Source organism: Podarcis erhardii (assembly GCF_964252035.2).
Source record: "Podarcis erhardii genome assembly, chromosome: 13".
NCBI lineage: Eukaryota > Metazoa > Chordata > Lepidosauria > Squamata > Lacertidae > Podarcis > Podarcis erhardii.
In genome coordinates this window covers 18,725,398-18,744,123 of record NC_138502.1, presented here as the reverse complement: position 1 = coordinate 18,744,123, position 18,726 = coordinate 18,725,398, and the positions used below count along the sequence as shown (strand labels likewise).

Below are 18,726 nucleotides of genomic sequence, written 5' to 3'. Positions count from 1 at the left end.
GAGCCGATAGCCTGGTAGCTCCGCAGTGGATCTGGAATGTCTCCATGGGAAAACTACGATCACGAGGAAGCGTCTTTGGGAAGTGGAGAAAGTTGCTGCAACCCTGCAGAGCCCTGGGTCTTTATCCAGCGTGGACAGTGACTTGAGGAGCAATTAACTTGCTGGTAGATTTGGGCGTCCCCATGTGAAAACCAAGTAGAGCCCTCCCCCTGTACGATGGATCTGTCCCCCAAAAATGCTGGATCTATAATTTTCGCCATGCAATGCGCGGAAATTGGTTTGAGCTGTGACTCTAGAATTATTTCCCAATATAAATTAACGCGCGGAGATGCGAGGCATGGTGCCTTGAACCCCTGGTTTTGGATGTTTTTACTGGCATAATTGGGTTGGGGATTTTTTTGTGTGGCTTCCCTGCAAAAGCCGTGCGTACGATCAGGACAACTTGCGCTGTGCTTGTGCCACTTTCAGCATGTGGAGGGCGCAGAGGATAAACGTCATGAAACCAAATACCCCTTGAGAAGCGGCACCACCTTAAAAAAAAAAAAAAAGGCAGCCCGCAACAAAAGAGGGAGGGGGAGGGTGGCTGGAAACTGGCGGCTGTGGGTGGAACGCTGGAATCTATTAATTGTTAATACACAAGCCCCGCCTCCTTTGCTCCCCAGGCAGCCAATCAGAAACGCGAGGCGCAAATGAGGGAGGTGGGCCCCTTTGGGTGGATGAGCGAAGTTTGGAAACTTTGGACCGTCAAAAGAAGGCGAATTATTAGGTGGTTGCGGGGAGCGGAGCGAGAGGTTGAGATAACAGCAAAGCAGAAAGAAGAGGCAAAAGGCTGCCTGGGTGATACAGAAAGGTGAGCCATTCCTAGATCGGGTTTTAATGAATGCTGAGAAGTCCCAGGGCAGAACATTGTAGGGTTAAGAGGTCAGTAGGAGATGGAGAAGATAGGGAATAAAAGCGAATAAGGGCGTTTTTAAAGAAAATATCTGGGGTTGGGACTGTTGGCTCATAGCTCAGAGATCCAAACTCGGTCCTCGAATAACATCCTTGATTGTAGAGCGTGGGGTTAATTTTTGAGTGAGTCAACTATGGGGCAAGTGATGGGGGTGGGCTTGGCTGGAGATGCAAGTGGGCTGCTTATGGGGCAGACGTTGAGAGGGAATCTTGGGGTGTGATATGTTTCGAGGCCTCAGAGTCAGTGATGGGGGGCGTTCTCAGTGTCACTGTGAGGGATGAAACCAGTTTAGACTAAAAAGCCTGTTTGGCAGAAGAAGAGAGGACTGTTCGTGTAAAAACGAGGCAGAGGTGGACAGTATGTGTGGACCCAAGGGACTTTGACAAAGAGGATCATGACTTGTTGATTTGTGGTTTAATGTGTCATTTTGCTACTGACTGTATATTGAGGAAACCCGGCAAAAACGCCTGTCCTTGTCAAAACGCATGTCTGTCTGGTGTGTGCAAAGTATTTAAAAGTGCCCTTGTGCAAAACACCCATGGAGGTGAAGGCTGGTGTGCTCTTTAAGGTCCAAGAGGCCAGACACTGGTTGTGAACCTGCACATATGAGAGAGCTCCCTTGAACACGGAATCTGAAAAGCTCTTGTGCAACTCGAGTCGTTCCCATGAGTGTAAATGTGTCATGGACAGCTTACATAAGTGATCTGGATTGCGCATACTTCTGTATGCATAACAATGATGAGTGGAGCTTGAACCGTCTTGCTGAAACAGGGTGTGAATGAGCAGATGTGACAGAGGCCTGTGTTTTCACAAATGAAGGTGGCATATAGATGTGTGTGTGAACTGGCACTGCTGCAGATGTGAGTTATTAGCTCAGCCAATGGAAAGGCAGAGGAGTGAGTCTGTGGGTCTTGCACGCAAGAAGACAGAGATTTGTGAGAGAGATTATAAGAATCAGTTGCCTAAGGAGCCCAGGAAGTGAGCCTGTCTCTTTCTGAGAATCTATGATGCACAGCACCTTCAGAAACGACCACTTCCTCTTCTGGTCTGCTCTGAGATGATATCATCTGTCCTGCTAGCAAGTCTCAGTTCTGAAGGATCTTTCTGAGGGTAGTGGGAACATGTGACGTACAGTGAGAATGCCTCTGGCCATGGGTAGAGTGCATTTTCTTCCATCACCCTGTTGCCCAGCCACATGTCTGAACATGAACAGATCCTTTTTGGCCCTGAGCAAAAGTTCATCTCCTTCAACATCTTGCCTTATTACAGGGGCCAACAAGATGCCTTCAGGAAGGCCAGACACAGGGCACGAAGCCTTCCCTGGCTGCTGCTCCCTGACAACTTGTATTCAGTAATATGGGTGGGACCCGCAGCAAAATGTTGTAGGCTAGAGTGCTACTGTTCCGAGTTCCAGCCAGCCAACCAGCCAGCCCTGACCTTTCCCACGACACTCCATTCCAATCTCCCTTACACCTGGTTTTCCAAGTCCCTGAACTATCAGTCAGCATTCCATAACCACTGAGCATGTTCAGCCCTCAGTGGGCTGTTTTGTAGCGCCCTCTCAATCCACTTTTTGGGGGTACTTCTGTAAAACTTGGTGTGGGTGTTGCTGTTTAGCTATATAAGGATCCACACTCAGAGAATGAGTTTGCTGCTGGTAAATTCTAATCTATCTCTGTCTGTGGATCTGTATAGCTATCTTTAATGAGAACTTCTGCTTCTGAGAATGTAGCTTGAAACTTGCAAAGCAACTTAATTTGGGAAGTTAAATGGTGCCTGTCCTATAGACTTGCCGCAGTGGATGGTTGTCCCTCTGCATTCTCTATTCCTGCTGTCTACCTGCTTTTTTGATAAACCTAAGAACGGTTCCTCATGTTGGACTCAGCTGCTGTGAGGCTGTGGTCATAGCTTCAGAGACAATGCAGGCCACTTAGAGACAGTGCAGGCTCAGTTCTTGCAGCCAGATGGAAACAGTGTGGTTTTGGAGAGGGTGTGTGTGTGTGTGTGTCTGGTGGATAGGCGTTCCAACTGACCAGAAAATAAAAAAAGATTGGGCCTTCCAACAGCAGCTTTCGATGTGCCGATAAAGCTTCCTACAATGTGGAAATAAAGATTATCAATCCCTCAAACTGTTTTTAAAGGCATAGCAGGCTAAACAACTGGCAACCTAATGGAAGAATGGGTGGGACTGTTTTATCACATGGAACCAGTTGTCAGCCGCAATGGGTGTTATCAGTGAGGCCTGGATCAGGGTTAGGGTGTGGAGGAGAGGCCTCCATCCTCTCTGTTTACTCCTTCCTTTCCCCCACCTCAACCAGCAAGGCCTGGAATGGAACAGGCAACCCCAAGATGACAGCCAACGTTTCCCCAGCAACAGAGTGAGCCGCTGTTATGATTTCATCACTTAGGATTCTAAGTTACAGGAGAGGTCGCAACTCAGAGCTCCTTTTTCAAAAAAAGGAAAATTAAAGAACCCAAACGAAATAACCTTCCTTGAGGATTGGTGTGGAGATAACAAACATGGGAGCATGAGGAGGCTGGGAGGGAAATGGGCCCTGCCAAAAAGAATCCAAAGTGGATTTGTATTTTGTCTCTCCCCTTGACACTCTTCTCCTTCCCCACAGGACGACACAATGTCCCGCAAAGGTTGCATCGCTGTCACAAAGTACTTCCTTTTCCTCTTCAATTTCTTCTTCTTTGTGAGTACCTTTTTTGGGGGTGGGGTGGGGGGCAGGCCTGATGCCAGGCTAGATGGGCCCATCAGTATGATTCCCGTTTGCCCTTTGAGAAGCCCATTGATGGAGGGTGAGGAAAGATTTAAAGAAACTTGGAAGCAATATGTAGGAACATAGATTTATAACCTTTCCCCCACTCCTTGTTTCTTTCAGCTCCTCGGAGGACTTCTGTTTAGCTTTGGCTTATGGCTACTTTTTGACCGGGACAGTTTTGCGGCTGTCCTAGGTGAGTCTCGTCAGCATGGATGTGGGTGGGGGGGCTCTCAGTCCTGTTTCACATACTCGTCTTTCCCTTCTCCTTCCTGGGTTGCTAATATTCCTCCGTCCCAACTGACACTGCACCCCACCCACTAATCCCACTGGGGAAATTCTAGGAGAACAAAAAACAGACCTTTCCTTACAGCTGTCCAGTGGCGTAGCGTGGGGGGTGCAGGGGGGGCCGGCTGCACCGGGTGCAACATCTGGGGTTAGGGCAAATCCACAGGTTAGGGGGCGCAAATCCACGGGTTAGGGGGCGCAAATCCACGGGTTAGGGGGCGCAAATTACTTGCCTTGCCCCGGGTGCTGACAACCCACGCTACGCCACTGCAGCTGTCTACCAGCGCTTTCCCCCACCTTGGCATCATATTGGTCCTGCTTTCTCCTGCATCTACGCTTTGGGTTTTGCAGGGAAAAGGCTGTGGGGTAGCTCATGGCAGCTCATGTGTAGCATTTCAGCCCCTTAGAACACCCTCCCATAAGCACCTGTTGTTTCACCGAACCCTTATACCAGGGAAAATTTCCAGTCAGGTTGCTGGAGAGAAGTAGGCTTTTAACAAAATTGGGGAAAGGACTGTAGTTCAGTGGTGGAGAATTTGCCTTGTGTGAGGAAGGTCCCAGATTCAACCCCCTGGCATCTCCACGTAGGAGAGATTCTTGTCTGAAACCCTGGGCAGCCACTGCTAGTCATTGTAGACCAGGGTTTCCCAAACTTGGGTCTCCAGCTGCTTTAGGACTACAACTCCCATCAACCCTAGCTAGCAGGACCAGTGGTCAGGGATGATGGGAACTGTAGTCCGAAAACAGCTGGAGACCTATGTTTGGGAAACCCTGGTGCAGACAATGGACCAGTGGTCTGACTCCGCATAAGGCAGCTTTTCTTCCTAAAAATATTCTCTGCCATATCTGGCCTCTTGAGTTTCCTGTCAAGACAGGCCGTACTGATGTTTTACCTATTAACTCCCTCTCCAGGGTCGGCGTATTATGCCCTCAAGATCTGGTCCTATATTTTCTGTGGGGTCGGCATCCTCACCATGTGGATGGGATTCCTCGGTTGCCTAGGTTCTCTCAAGGAAATCAAGTGTATGCTAGGATGTGTAAGTATGTACAGAGAGAGGGAGCGGGGGGGACCAAGAAAAGGAACTCGGGCATAAGGGGTTTAAAGCAAGGCCTGCTGGGAGTTGGCAGGCCTTTTCTGGAAGCAGGACTGGGTGGGTCAAGAACGCACATGTGGTGGCAGTGGCCAAAGACAAATCCCACTCTTGGGAGTGACTGGAAGAGGGACTGAAAATAAAGCTGCCAGTAGCTTCACAATGTTATATAAATCTGTGGTGTGTTGCTGCATTTGGAATACTGTGTACAGTTCTGACCCCACTACCTCAAAAAAGAATAGTGTAGAGCTGGAAGAGGTGCAGAAAGAGGCAAGGGAAATTATTTGGGTGGGTGGCGCTGCAAAGAAAATTTGTAGCCTTTATTGATCAGCATTTAAGATGGAAGATATCCCAAGAAGGGAAGGCTCGTGTTTTCTTCTGAATGCCAGCCAGTCACTACAGCAGGAAAGGGTCCTGCGTCTTGAATAGCGGCCCAACAAACAGCCAGGCAGCAGACATAGCATGCTGGGAACCCTGAAGCCCCACGGACCGTGCCAAGGGGGCAGGACCCTGCCTAGAAGTAACAGGTTGTCCACCTCATGGAGAAACATCCAGGGGCTGGGCCTCCCTTGTGGGGTAGATTCTGTACTTGTGGAAAGCAAGGGGAGACACAGAGTAAAAAGCAGCAGTCAGGAAGGAATCCCTGGAGCTGCAGGCATAGAAAGTGTTTGTGGGGAGGTGAGAGGAACCACCATCTCAGCCGGCATCCAGGCTTCTCCTCCTGTGAGAGGGAGACTTGCAGTAGCTCTCCTGGCTGTGGTGGGACGTTGGCTGAGTCTCACTGGCCTCTCTTGTTCTCTGTGCCCCACCAGTACTTTGCCTTCCTGCTCCTTCTCTTCCTGGCCCAGATCATCATTGGAATCTTGGTATATTCGCAGAGCAAAACGGTGAGTGGCACTTGGATAAAATGTGAAACCTGCGTGTCTCATGGGAGGGTCAGTGCGGGGCTGCCCTGGGATTTCCCCCACCGCGGTCCAAATAAAAACATCAGATTATCTATCTCTCCATTTCTCTCGCCACGCTTTTATCGCTAGGCTGGATACACGTAATACGTTTAAGGCACACAGGCCAAACCCAAGAATTATGACAACTGTAGCTTACCCTTCCCAGAGCTACGAAACCCAGCACCCCGAGCAAACTATATCTCCCAGGATTCTTTGGGGGGCAGATGGGGAGAAGCAAATGTGTGCTGTAAATGTGTGGTGTGTATGGGGCCTCTACACACACAGTGGAACGAGGTGATAAAGTGCAGAGGTGACAGAAGCAACCATACTGTCTCAACTTGCTGGGGGGGGGGCAGCACTTTGTGCGTAATAGTTTCCCTGAAAGTAGATGACTTAGCACATTGGGGAGAATGGGTTCTAGCTCCACTCACTTCCTGTGTGCTGGTTTTTCCACTCGCAGACAGAGTTTGTTTGACACAGGGGAAAACGTTTCAAAGATTCCCCCGCCAGTGTCTGAAGTGGAAAGTGTTATTCTACCCCCTTACAAATCCGCCGCCTTGTTCTTTTTGCGTGTGCTGTTGACTGAGCCTCGGTTTCCTTGCCTGAGCGGAGGAAAGCACAAGCGGGGCACACGAGAGAGGGCTGCTCATGCCCTTTGATCTCCCTTTCCCTCTCCGAGTGCTTGTGACTCACACGCAGGGGAGAGCAGGGTGAAAGCTCTCCCTCCTGCCGTGGGTGCGCTTTTGATCTCTTCTCTCTTTTGGCTGGGTGGTGAACTCCTGCTTTTCCCCACCCTTGAGCCTCAGGCTCTGGCTCCATTGTAGATTCTTAAACCCTCCCTTCTACGCTTTCAGGCAGGCTCTATGTTTTTAAAAAAGCATTTCTAGGCCATTTATTTGGCAGAGTTTTCTCTAAATTAAATTATCCTGGAAGGAGGAGGAATGGCTGTGTGATTGACGCGAGGGCCAGCTATTAAGCTCTGTGCAATGAGCCAGCTCCTATATAGTGGTACCTCGGGTTAAGAACTTAATTCGTTCCAGAGGTCCGTTCTTAACTGAAACTGTTCTTAACCTGAGGTACCACTTTAGCTAATGGGGCCTTTCACTGCCCCCGCACCACGGCTGCACAATTTCTGTTCTCATTCTGAAGTAAAGTTCTTAACCGGAGGTACTATTTCTGGGTTAGCGGAGTCTGTAACCTGAAGCATTTCTAACTTGAAGTATCTGTAACCTGAGGTACCACTGTAGTAAACAGGAAAACCCAATGCTCTCACATGTACTTCTGTTTAGGAGTTTGTGGGGCAAGTGTAGATTCAGAGAAGGCGTGCCACTCAAGAAGAGTACGTCACCTCTGTTCGGTTTTCAAGAACCCAGGGGGAACCGGGCACCACAATTTTTCAACCTTGTTTACAGGGGCTTCATTTCCCCCCTGCCTGTATCTGGGCAGCTGGTAAGGAAACAGCCAGCATTCCTTTTGGGGGGGGGTCATGCCAACCCAAGAAGACACTATAAGAAATTTGCTATAGGGCACACAGAGAATAAGAGCACCCTAATGCCTGTTGCTGCTGTCGGAGAGCCGACTTTTTAACTTTAATTTTGTTCCCATGCAGCTCAACACAAAGGTTGGTGACTATGTCACAGAAATAATTGAGCACTATGGGACATATAATCCGTCTACGGATGAGGAGGAGAGCTGGGATTATGTGCAGATGGAGGTAAGATACTTTCCTCAAGAAGAAATGCCCACCCAAGTTTTCTCTGCCTTTTTGATTCCTCCTGCCATGTTCATGGGTGGCTTTCTTTGGTTATTTACCATATTTGTCCATCTATAAGATGCCCCCATGTATAAGCTGCCCCCTATCTTTGGGGACTCAGATTTAAGAAAATGGGGGGAGATATATCCATGTATAAGACATCCCCCTGATTTTTTACATTATTTTTTAGGGAAAAAACCTAGTCTTATACACAGAAAAATACGGTAATTAATTTAGCAAAATTAATGTACTACTCAGTTGTGTAAAAAAAAAAAAAAGCACCCAAAGCAATTTACTAAAAGAATAAAACGAGATTATCAGAGTTAAAAATTATTTGAAACATTACAAAAATGATTAAAAATCAACAAAGCAATGGGCTAAAAACCAGATTGAAACTCATGCCAAGCCTAATGAGGAGCGGTTGAAGGAGCTGGGTATGTTTAGCCTGGAAAAGAGGAGATAGGATAGCCAGCTTCAAATATCTCAAGGGCTGTCACATGGAAGATGAAGCAAGCTTGTTTTCTCCTGCTCTGGAGGGTAGTACTCGAACAAATGGCTTCAGGTTACAAGAAAGGAGGTTCTAAGATTTAGGATGAACTTTCTGACTGTTAAGAGCTGTTTGACAGTGGAACGGTCTCCCTCGGGAGGTTGTGGACTCCCTCCTTGGAGGTTTTTAAGCAGAGGTTGGATGGCTAATGGGTGCTTTAGCTGAGTTTCCTGCATTGCAGGGGGTTGGACTAGATGGCCCTTGGGATAGGCTGGCGCGCTGCAGGCCCCGTTGTGAGTGCCGCCCACCATTTTGTCACCCGCTCGGTGGTGACACCAGGGTGGACCGCCCCCATCGCCCCCCTTCCTCTGCCCCTGGGGTAGCTTTCTCTCCCAGCCCCCAGGTCTTCTTCTCATGGTCTCTCTCTTTTGCCTCCCTGCAGCTCCAGTGTTGCGGATGGATCCTCTCCAATGACTGGATGGAGAACAGCATAATAAAGAACTCCTCTTACCACCTCTATCCCTGCTCGTGCCGCGGCAACGTCTCTCAGCCTGGCCAGCCAGGGAACAGCACCACCGCTGCCCCCACCACCAGGCCGAAGATCGCAGGCTTCTGTAACTCTTACGGGCAACCGTGGTCCGTCTATGAGATGGTGAGTCGCTGAAGGCAGGGGAGAGGAAGCTTGCAATACTTATCTGGTCAGAATCCAACCCTTGTGGTGCTCTGAGCTTGGCTTGCATGGCTTGGAGAAAGTGGATAGAAAGAGGCTTTTTCTTCCCACCCCGTTAATTCTAGAACTCCCAAGTCACCCAGTGAAATGGATCGGCAGCAATCCTAGAAGACCTTTAATCTTAATAATTAAAGGTAAAGAGACCCCTGACCATTAGGTCCAGTTGCGGACAACTCTGGGGTTGTGGCGCTCATCTTGCTTTACTGGCCGAGGGAGCCAGCATACAGCTTCTGGGTCATGTGGCCAGCATGACTAAGCCACTTCTGGAGAACCAGAGCATTCACCTTCCCGCCGGAGCGGTACCCTATTTATCTACTTGCACTTTGACGTGCTTTTGAACTGCTAGGTTGGCAGGAGCAGGGACCGAGCAACGGGAGCTCACCCCGTTGCAGGGATTCGAACTGCCAACCTTCTGATCGGCAAGCCCTAGGCTCAGTGGTTTAGACCGCAGCGCCACTCGCAACCCCTATCTTAATAATTAGGATTCTGCCATTTGAGGGTTTGGCAAATTGCCTTCCTTGGAAAGGTATCTCATAAACTGAAAGGACCTAAAGGGCAGAGTTTGAAGGACATATAGAAATAGATGACATGATTTTATTTCTTATATAAATATTGAGGCACATGTTTAAAATGATACATGCAAAATGTCTGGCTCAGTTAAGCCTATATAGAGCCTTTGTTCACAATAATGATGGAACTTGGAGGTTGAGAGTACTTTTATAAATCTTTATTAAGGGAACCTTGGCGTGAGTTAACATATTATTATCTCTTTGGAGCTATGTTGTTATCTTTTCGTACTTTTGTCCTTCTAGGCTGCAATACTTTATGGTTTACATTTTTGATTCTTTGTTTTCTGTCTGCACATTGGTTGTTAAAAATCAATGTAAAAATGTGTGCTGGGAGGGGGGAATTGGCAGTCAATTCAGGAACAGACAAAAAGAAACACTTTTCTGCACACTGTGTAGTTAATTTATGGGATGCACTCCCATGCAATGTGGAGTAACAGTGGTGCAGTTTTGACCGTGCTAGACTGAACGTAATAGTCTTACCAGGCAGTGGTGGGGTGGGAGAAGGGGGCTGCTTTTTAGACTGCAACATTTTCACTTCACCTACTTCAAAATGCAGTAAGACAGCTCTGCTGTGGGGGCCGGTGGTCCTCTGTTTCAATCTCCTGGGAGTGGGGGCTGGACATCTGCCCCCCACAGTCCTTCCTTGTTGGCAACCACTGCTGGGAATGGCCACCGGTTTGGATGGCTTAAATGGGTAATTAAGCAAGTTCATGGAGGATAGGATTTGGAGTGGCAATTGGCCGTTGTAGCCAAATGGAACCTCCATGTTCAGAAGCAGTGCTTAGTTGAATACAGAACTTGTGGCAGGCTATTGCCTTGCTGCCCGGCTCCCAGACTTCTTGGATGCATTTGGTTGCTGAGTGGGACGCAGAATGGTGGGCTTGACAGCCCTTATCTTCTCGGAACATGCACGCATGCAAGCAAGCAGCCTTTTTTAACAAATACGCCTTTGTCCAATTGTAGGGCTGCATGGACGGCGTCCAGACCTGGCTCACAAATAACATCATCACCATTGTGGGGATCAGCCTTGGGATTGCGCTCATGGAGGTAAGAGGTCTGGGCGAGCTGCTGCGGGTTGGTGTGGCTGCGGTTCTCCACAGCTCTGCAAGGAGTAGAACTGCTGGCATTGCCAATAGTAGCGGAGGTTGCGGTGGAGCTCTGCTTCTTCCCTGGCCTCCCAGGTCAAGCAAGGGTGGGGAGGGAAGTATACCAGTGTTGCCACCTTGGTGCTCTGTGGAGGAAAACCACAAGCGGTGCCTGTAAGTGCTGCTCCAGTCTGGACCACTAAGTGCTGTTGACTGTGGAACTATCCTATGTGGGTGAGAGATGGTCTGCCCTTTCCCCTCCTCAGCCTAAAACCTTTCTTGTAGTTCCTGCAGCTGCTGTGCATGATCCTGATCAGCGCACTAGAGCACAGGGACTTGCATAGTGGTGGCTCCCATGAAATCCTCTACTTCCCCAGCAGGTGGCAGATGAGAATGTATTTGTATGCATGCACTGATGTGGTTTTGCTCAAGGGCCTGCCTTGGTATATTAGCTGTGTACATTTGGAATTGTGGTGTTGTTGTTGTTGTTGTTTGCTTCTCATTTCCCCTCCAGCCCAAATCCGATTTGTGTGGGCTTTTATTTGTATGGCCTGTGCATGATTTTGGTCTTGTGTGTGTGTTGGTCATCAAAACTGCTAGCTAGCATATTGAAGTCATTGTGAATTCCTTGGTGAATTCTTAGCCTGTGCTTCCCCATAATTCTCAGATTACAGGGTTTTGTTTGTTTTTTGTCTTTCTGGGGAGAAGGGGTTCTTCCTGACTGGCTTCCTAAGTTGGGGAGGCAGAATTTGGGGTGGGTGGGTTATAGAGAACTCATTTTGGAGGACTGCACTTGGCTCTGCTGTTTCTATAGATTTTTAGGGAAAGCAAACTGCAGCTTCTAGTGCAGCTGCTAAGCCAACTATCTGGTCTGAAAAACACTGAACATGTGGCACACACAGCCCAGGCTTCAGTGTTAAGTGAGAGGGCACGGTGTTACCTCTTTGGGATTTGGGGAGTCTGAGCTTGCCTGGTTGATCTATCAAGTGAGTGTGTTACTAGGTAATTTACATAAAACTTGCATATGCAGATTGTATAGATGTCTCTGGGAAATTAAGATGGTGGGTGTCTGGGGCCTCCCTGTAACTGTGTGTTGATGTGCCCTAGTTGCCCTATAAGCATTAACAAACAAACAAAACTAAAAAAGGTGGTGTGCCGACGGAAGAGCACTTGATCTAGGGCCTCCCACAAAACACCAGGGGCTTGGACTACCTGAGCCGCCCTCTAACAACATCGCTACCAACAGGGGAACCAGAGTTGCCCTTGAATCTGGAGGATCCAAGATCCAGTGTGGTGTAGTGGTTAGTGTGTCAGACTACGACCTGGGAGACCAGGGTTCAAATCCCCATTCAGCCATGAAGCTCACTGGGTGACCTCGGACCAGTCACTGACTCTTAGCCCACCTCACAGGGTGGTTGGGAGGATAAAATGGGGAGCCAAAAAGCCATGTGACCACCTTGGGCTCCTTGAAGGAAAGGTGGGATATGACAGGGAGTGAGTGAGTGAGTGAATGAATGAATGGGGTGTTTAGCTCCTTCTACCCTCGCCTCCGCCATCCTTCTGCCTTTCGTCACTGCCACCTCCAGCGGCTTGGCAGGTTCCTGTCCCAGCTGTTTGGGCCTTTATTATATAGTGCGCTGTGTGATCAACACCTGCCCAGTAAGGGCATGTGGACTGCCCTGCTGGCACCGGCAAGTGGGGTGCTGAGGCCAGCTGTGGCCTGCTTGCATGTTTTGTGTGTTGGCTGCTGCAGTTATGTGGAAAAGCAGGTTGCTTTGTGGTTCTTGAGACCCATGCACCTCCCTGCCATGTGTCCAGGCATGCCTGTGAATGCAGTGTTTTGTTTGGCTACACAAAGCAACACACACACCAGGAATTGCATGTTTTCCTTGTGCTCCCTCCCCAAGTGCACTCTCCCAAACCTCCTCTGCCTCTCTGTTTATTTATTTATTTTTTTGCTTATTTTAAACCCTTTTGCTGTTGCCTGCACAGGGACATCTACTTCGAGTATTGGCAAGGTAATTACTCCAGGTGAAGTGGGAAGGCTGAGCTTTTCCTCTGCCTGGTAGGGATTTAGCTGCTGCAAATCGGTGTGTATCGGCGCCTCCTTTCCCTCTTTTCCTCCTCGCAGTCAATTGCCACGTGCCTGCCCTCTGCGCTGCTTCGCAAGGGGAGCCTTGATGCCCCCTCAGAGCAAGAAGAGGAAGTGTTTAGAGTGCCCAAGCCTCTACCCTCCATAAAAGAAAGAGAGGAGGGGAAAGAGAACAAGAAAGCGGTGGAGGGGCTAGAAAGAAAATGTCAAAATATAGCTAAAATGCAACAGGAGGGAGTTCAGAGTGGTTATATTTTAGGGAGGGAGGAATTATTACTGATAACCCACCCTGCTCCCTCTAAGATGCACACACCATTCTGATCTCGTCAGCACCTCCTTCCATTCCAAAGCCAGTATTTAGACACAGCAGCTCTTTGAAATGCCAAGGCAAGAGCAAGTAAAAAAAACACACCAAATATCACAAAGCTCCAAATAAAATAAAAAAGCAAAACAAAAGAATAAAACAATATAGAATAATGCATTCACCTGCTTTGCATGCAGAGGGTCTCAAGGTAGGACTAAGAGATCCCGGCCTTTAAATCCTGGGGACCCACTGCTGGTGTGTGGAAAATGCTGAGACAAGGGTCTGACTGTACAGTGCAAGGCAGCTGCCCTGTGTTCTTGAAGTGCTCTCTCTGCTTCCCTGCTTGAACCACTGAATAATTGCCTGCCTGCCTATTCATATCTGGAATGAATGGCAAGTAGGGCTTTACAGGTCGAAGTGCACAGATTGAAATGAAGGCGGAACCCACCATGCTTCCGCTTCATAAACCGAATCTGAATGTTTTGAATAGACTTGGTCTGTAGCGGAACAATGCCTATTGTCACTAGCACAAGACCAGCATTGCCTTCCAGAGTAGAAGAAAAGCAGGGTGTTTTTTTTCATGATGGTAACAAAATAATTAGCACTTGTGTAGTGCTTCTGAATGTTCAGAGTGCTCTGTACGCATTGCCTTGTGATCCTTACGACGTCAGGCGTTGCATGTTTCCATGCTGGTCTGTGGCCCACTCCAGATGCTGTATGTCCTTCTGAGTGCTGTAGATGTGTGTGCATGGGTGCCTTGGCTATTAGACCATTTGGAAATGTGGTGGCCAGGGACTGTATCCTTCTACTTAAGGAACGGCGCTTTAACTGCAAGAATGAGACGGTTCTGGCAAGCCCCGCATTGTGTTGGCCTTGGGATTGCTATGGGTGTGGAGCGCACGCGGTGTGTGTGTGTGTGTGTGTGTGTGTGTGTGTGTGCATGCACGCTCCTACAGATAAACCGCGGGCTGCTGGGCCTCGGATGCTGATCCTGAAACTCCTACCTCAGCCTGTGCTGAGATGGGCCTGAGTTGAGGTGCAAGTTCTGGCAGGGGAAACGGACTGCGCAACTGTGTAGAAACTGTTTTGCCAGGAGATGCGAGCTCATGTTCAGCCACTTCCACGAATAACGCACTGAGTGAGGCACTTCCTCTCCACGTGCAAAATGGGTGTTGGTGATTGCCTGCCTCCTCCTGGGGGTTACTGGAAGGAGAAATGAAAGCGTACCTTTAAAAAGAAGAACCCTCCCTCTGCTGGATAATCTGTAGACAGTGTTAAAAACTTTTAGATATATAGGTCAGTCACCAAATGGCACCTTAAACTTGGGTTACGGCTGCCACAATGGAATGTTTGGGCGACTTTCCTCCCCACCCCCACCCGTGGGATTTAGTTATTTATTTATTTATTATTATTAATTTCATTTCTATACTGCTTTATATTTTAATAAGAAAACTCAAAGTGGTTTACAACACATTAAAGAATCAAATAAAACAACCCATAATAAAAAAACATTTCAGGCATCAAGAAAATATTTCAGAGCCTTCTCTTAAGTGATATTTTGCTTTCCTCATATTTATTTACCTGCTTAATTCATAGAGCTGGCCTGTAGTAGGAATCTAGGAAGCCAGTGTGGTGTCATGGTTAAAGTATCAGACCTGAGAGATCAAGGTTCAAATTCCCACTCAGCCATGACCTTGGGCCGGTCGCAGCCTCTTAGCCTTCCTCACAGGGTCATTGTAGGGATTAACTGAGATGGGAGGGGGGTGAACCATGTACTATTTGGAGGAAAAGGTGGGATATAAATGCAGTAAACAAGCTTTTCTGCTGACCTGTTTTGCTTTACCTAGGTCGAGCTAGGATTATAATATGTCAGAATTTTGGGGGTTCTACCCTTGTTTGAATTTTGGTCATTTAAAATTCTATTTCCTTCTGAGTAAACTGAATAGTTCAGTGAAACGAGGTTTGTAGCTGGCATCCCGTTAAGGCTTTGTTCTATTTTAGGCTTTTCTAATTTTCCCCCTTAAGCTTTTTGATTTTTATTATTTAGTTGATTTCCACAAGATAATATTTCTAGTCAGTTACTTCTCGTTTCAGGGATTTTCACGGTATTTCATTTGTTTTGTGTGACCTGTTTAAGAAAGCTGGCGGGGCCAGCCAGATGGAGATGTCAGTCGCGAACCTGGCATCATCAGGTCTCCATGTGGTGGCAATTGGACCTGCACTAGGTGGCACCTGGGGGATTTCAAACACTGTAGATAGTTTAAATTCTCCTCCCTCCTTATCCAGCTAGATGGGGGCGGCGGGGGGGGGGGGAGAGATAATGGCCTTCTGCTTTCTTCCATAAACCTGTTTTTAAAAAGCCCAGGCAACTCCAGAATGCGAAGGCTGCCCTGGTGTTTCCTGTGAGGTCCACCCTCTGGGTGATCAATGTCCCATGAAATACAGCTGGGGCTGCCCCCCATTGGTGCCAGTGGTTGTATCAGAGCAGAAACGTGAGCCCTTTTAACTGGATCTCTCTCTTCCCACAGCTCTGCCTCATGACGCTATCGATGTTTCTGTGTAGGACCATCGGACCCAACTATGACAAGCTGACTCGCTATTCCTAGGAGTCGAATCGCCCCTTCTCAGTGTTCCAGATTTTATAGGGGGCGGCAATGGAATCCATCCCTTTAAATTCAAAACTTTCCACTTCAGGGCTGCAACGTGCCTATGGAGATTCTCTACCTAACCTTTCCTTGCACAGAGCTAGGATTGGTTCTACCATAACCTTGAGGAAAGAAATTAAACTCTCAGGAGTTACAGCTGTCAGGAGAATCCATTACAATACCCTGCAGAACTCTTCATACAGCAAAACAGATGATTTAGCCCTTAAATCTCCCCAAAACATAAGCTTATCTATTCCGAAATTTGATGTAATAATGCCAAAAGATTTATTCCCGACATTTTTCTGATTATTTTGGCTCTTGAGTGTTCATTTCGTGACATCCAAGGCTAGACCTTGCTTCAGCACTGTTTGGCAGAATAAAGAGTTCACTGCCAGACTCGAGTGGGTTACAAAACATAACTTGGAAAGCAAATGTGTGTTTTTAAAGGTGTTTTTTTTTACTACTACTAATAACAACAACCATTAACAATTCTATTGACTATTCCGTAAAATTCCTTAATAAGCTCGTTTCGGAATTAATCCTGCCTTTCGTAGTACGAAAACAAAGCTGATGTTAAAATGTTTAAATTTTATTTAGCAGCGAAAGAAAGAAAAGTACTGAGAACTTGGACGAGCCATGCTTTTGAGCGATGGTGCTCAGGTGCGACATTTTAAATCGGGGGTGGGAAACCTGTGGCCCTCCTGGTATTGCTAGACTAAAACTCTCACAATCTCTGGCCCTCCTAGCTGGGGCTGATGGGAACTGTACTCCAAAACATAAGGGAGTGCCTGTGAAATTCTTTTAACCCACTCAGTTTACACCTTGTACTGTAATGTCTAACCCAGGGATGAGCATGCTGTGGCCCCTCCAGCTGCTGGACTCCCAACGCCCATCATCCCCAACCATCACAGGCATGATGGAAGTTACAGTCCAGCAACATGAGCCACAGGTTGCCCACCCTTGCTCTGTCACCTTGGCTGGATTTGCTGAAAATGCCTAGGTGAGAACAGCCATTGTCCCCTCCAATCTCCCCCCTTCCAGTCCTTACAAAACTTCCAACCTTTGTTCTGAAGCCCTTCTCTACCCCGCGGCCCTGCTCTCCCCTTCCCATTTTCTGGTTGTTAATTCTGTTATTGCGCATGTTGAGACTGTGGGCTTCCTCGCCATGACAAGTTTGATCCAATTTTTGTCTGCCTGCACAGGAGGTGGGGAACCTGTGGCCTTCCAGATGTTGTTGGGCTCCCAACTCGTCACCTCAGACAGATTCAACATCTGGAAGGCCACAGGTTGCCTCCCCATTCCAACAGTTTTAATGCACTTATTCTTCTCAGATGGGCTCTTCTTACACAAAAGAAACACAAGCGAGCGTAGCCAGCTCTGGTAAAGACGTCTTCATTGTGAACACTTGAAATCGCAGGGAAGGAGGAAAACTTTGCTTGTCTTGGGCTTGTGTGTCTGCCAGGCAAGTTCCAGATTTGGGGATGGCTGTGGGGCATGGTGCAAAAGTTAATCTGGCCTCTAGATCCAGCATCTTAGCCTGTTTTGAACAATAAGACCAGAAACAAGTATTTTAAGGGGGACCGAGGGCAGGTATTTGTCATGGGTCCTGCTTGGACACTTCTAGGTCTTGGCAGCTGCCCAACAAAGCCAGCTTCTGCTCTCAATCCTGTCAGTGTGTGCATGCATACATTGGTGGTCTCCCAGAGATTTGGCTGGAGCTACATAAGCCCCTTCTCCTCCCCACGTCTTGGTAACTATTTGGAAAAGTTGCGCTCAACTCACATCATTTGTCATTACTTTTGTTATTCTGCTCCACTTGTTTATACCTGTACATTGTCCGATGGGAAAGCCCATTTCTAACTTGCTGCATGTGTTGTGTATCTGTTTATGCATAGAAACCACTTGGATGTTTGACATACAGTCATACCTTGGGTTAAAGTAGCTTCGGGTTGCGCTCTGCGGCGACCCGGAAGTAACGGAACACGTTAGTTCCGGGTTTGCCGCTCGCGCATGCGCAGACGCTCAAAATGATGTCACGCGCATGCGCAGATGTGGCGAATCGCGACCTGCGCAGAGGTGGGTTGCGTTCGCTTCAGGGTGCGAATGGGGCTCCGGAATGGATCCCGTTCGCACCCAGAGGTACCACTATAGTGGAGTTGTGAGGGAACAGAGGTTAAAAGGGAGGATGCTGGTGGAATGAGGTACGCATATATAATTTCACCTTTATCCGTAGCTTGTTGCTTCTTAACAGTATTTGGGGTTGTTTTGTGCATTTTGTGGGTTGGGTTTTTTATTATTATTATTATCCTGTTTTGTAAATAAATAAATAAAAATCCCTAAATGGCTGTTTTGCTTTGGTTCTTTTGCACTCTGGAGATGTGAGCAAGCTAAGATGGCCTCTAGAAAGAACGACTAAGCAGGCCTCAACCCTAAGAGAACGACAACAATCAAGGAACAGGAGAGGTATAGCTATCAAGGGCATTCTTAGCCACACCTCTTCCTCCCATTGGCTGCTCTAGCTTGATGGCATCTCTCAGAAGTCTCCTCCTAGCCCAAGTGGGTTGTATGTGCCACAGGCTGTTGGGAAGTCGTACATTGGTCCAAAGCTGGTCTGTGGCAGAACTGGTCCCGACAAGGGAGTTCTTCATCCTGCTGACTTGCAGCTTTTCCACAAGCAGTAAGTGCTGCTTCTTCTTTTGACTTGCCCTACCGTGCAGGACTCATTGGTTTCTGTGACTGGTGGGGTGCTCCCCAAGTAAAGGACCCCTGGAAGGTTAAGGGGTTGTGGCGCTCATCTCACTTTTAGGCTGAGGGAGCTGGCGTTTGTCCAGACAGCTTTCTGGGTCATGTGGCCAGCATGACTAAACCGCTTCTGGCGCAGCAAGACACCGTGACGGCAACCAGAGAACACGGAAATGCCGTTTCTTACTGCTGCAGCAGTACCTATTTATCTACTTGCACTAGCGTGCTTTCGAACTGCTAGGTTGGCAGGAGCTGGGACAGAGCAATGGGAGCTCCCCG

The 18,726-nt window shown here is 48.1% G+C and overlaps 1 protein-coding gene across 1 annotated transcript; it reads left to right on the top strand.

Moving 5' to 3' along the window:
• The first annotated feature begins 693 nt into the window (after window positions 1–693).
• CD37 (CD37 molecule) lies at window positions 694–16,124 on the top strand. The gene is made up of 9 exons (XM_081837483.1): window positions 694–850; window positions 3,577–3,651; window positions 3,841–3,913; window positions 4,918–5,042; window positions 5,909–5,983; window positions 7,650–7,754; window positions 8,723–8,932; window positions 10,543–10,626; window positions 15,589–16,124. Exons 2-9 carry the CDS (start codon window positions 3,586–3,588, stop codon window positions 15,664–15,666), a joined length of 816 nt encoding a protein of 271 aa, XP_081693609.1. The 5' UTR covers window positions 694–850; window positions 3,577–3,585; the 3' UTR covers window positions 15,667–16,124.
• The last annotated feature ends 2,602 nt before the right edge of the window (window positions 16,125–18,726 follow it).

Excerpts from the sequence above, each read along its gene's own strand:
- CD37 (XM_081837483.1), top strand. The coding sequence starts at position 3,586 with ATGTCCCGCAAAGGTTGCATCGCTGTCACAAAGTACTTCCTTTTCCTC. Across the intron at positions 3,914-4,917 it reads CAGTTTTGCGGCTGTCCTAG|GGTCGGCGTATTATGCCCTC; the intron begins GTGAGTCTCGTC and ends CTCCCTCTCCAG. Across the intron at positions 5,043-5,908 it reads TCAAGTGTATGCTAGGATGT|TACTTTGCCTTCCTGCTCCT; the intron begins GTAAGTATGTAC and ends GTGCCCCACCAG.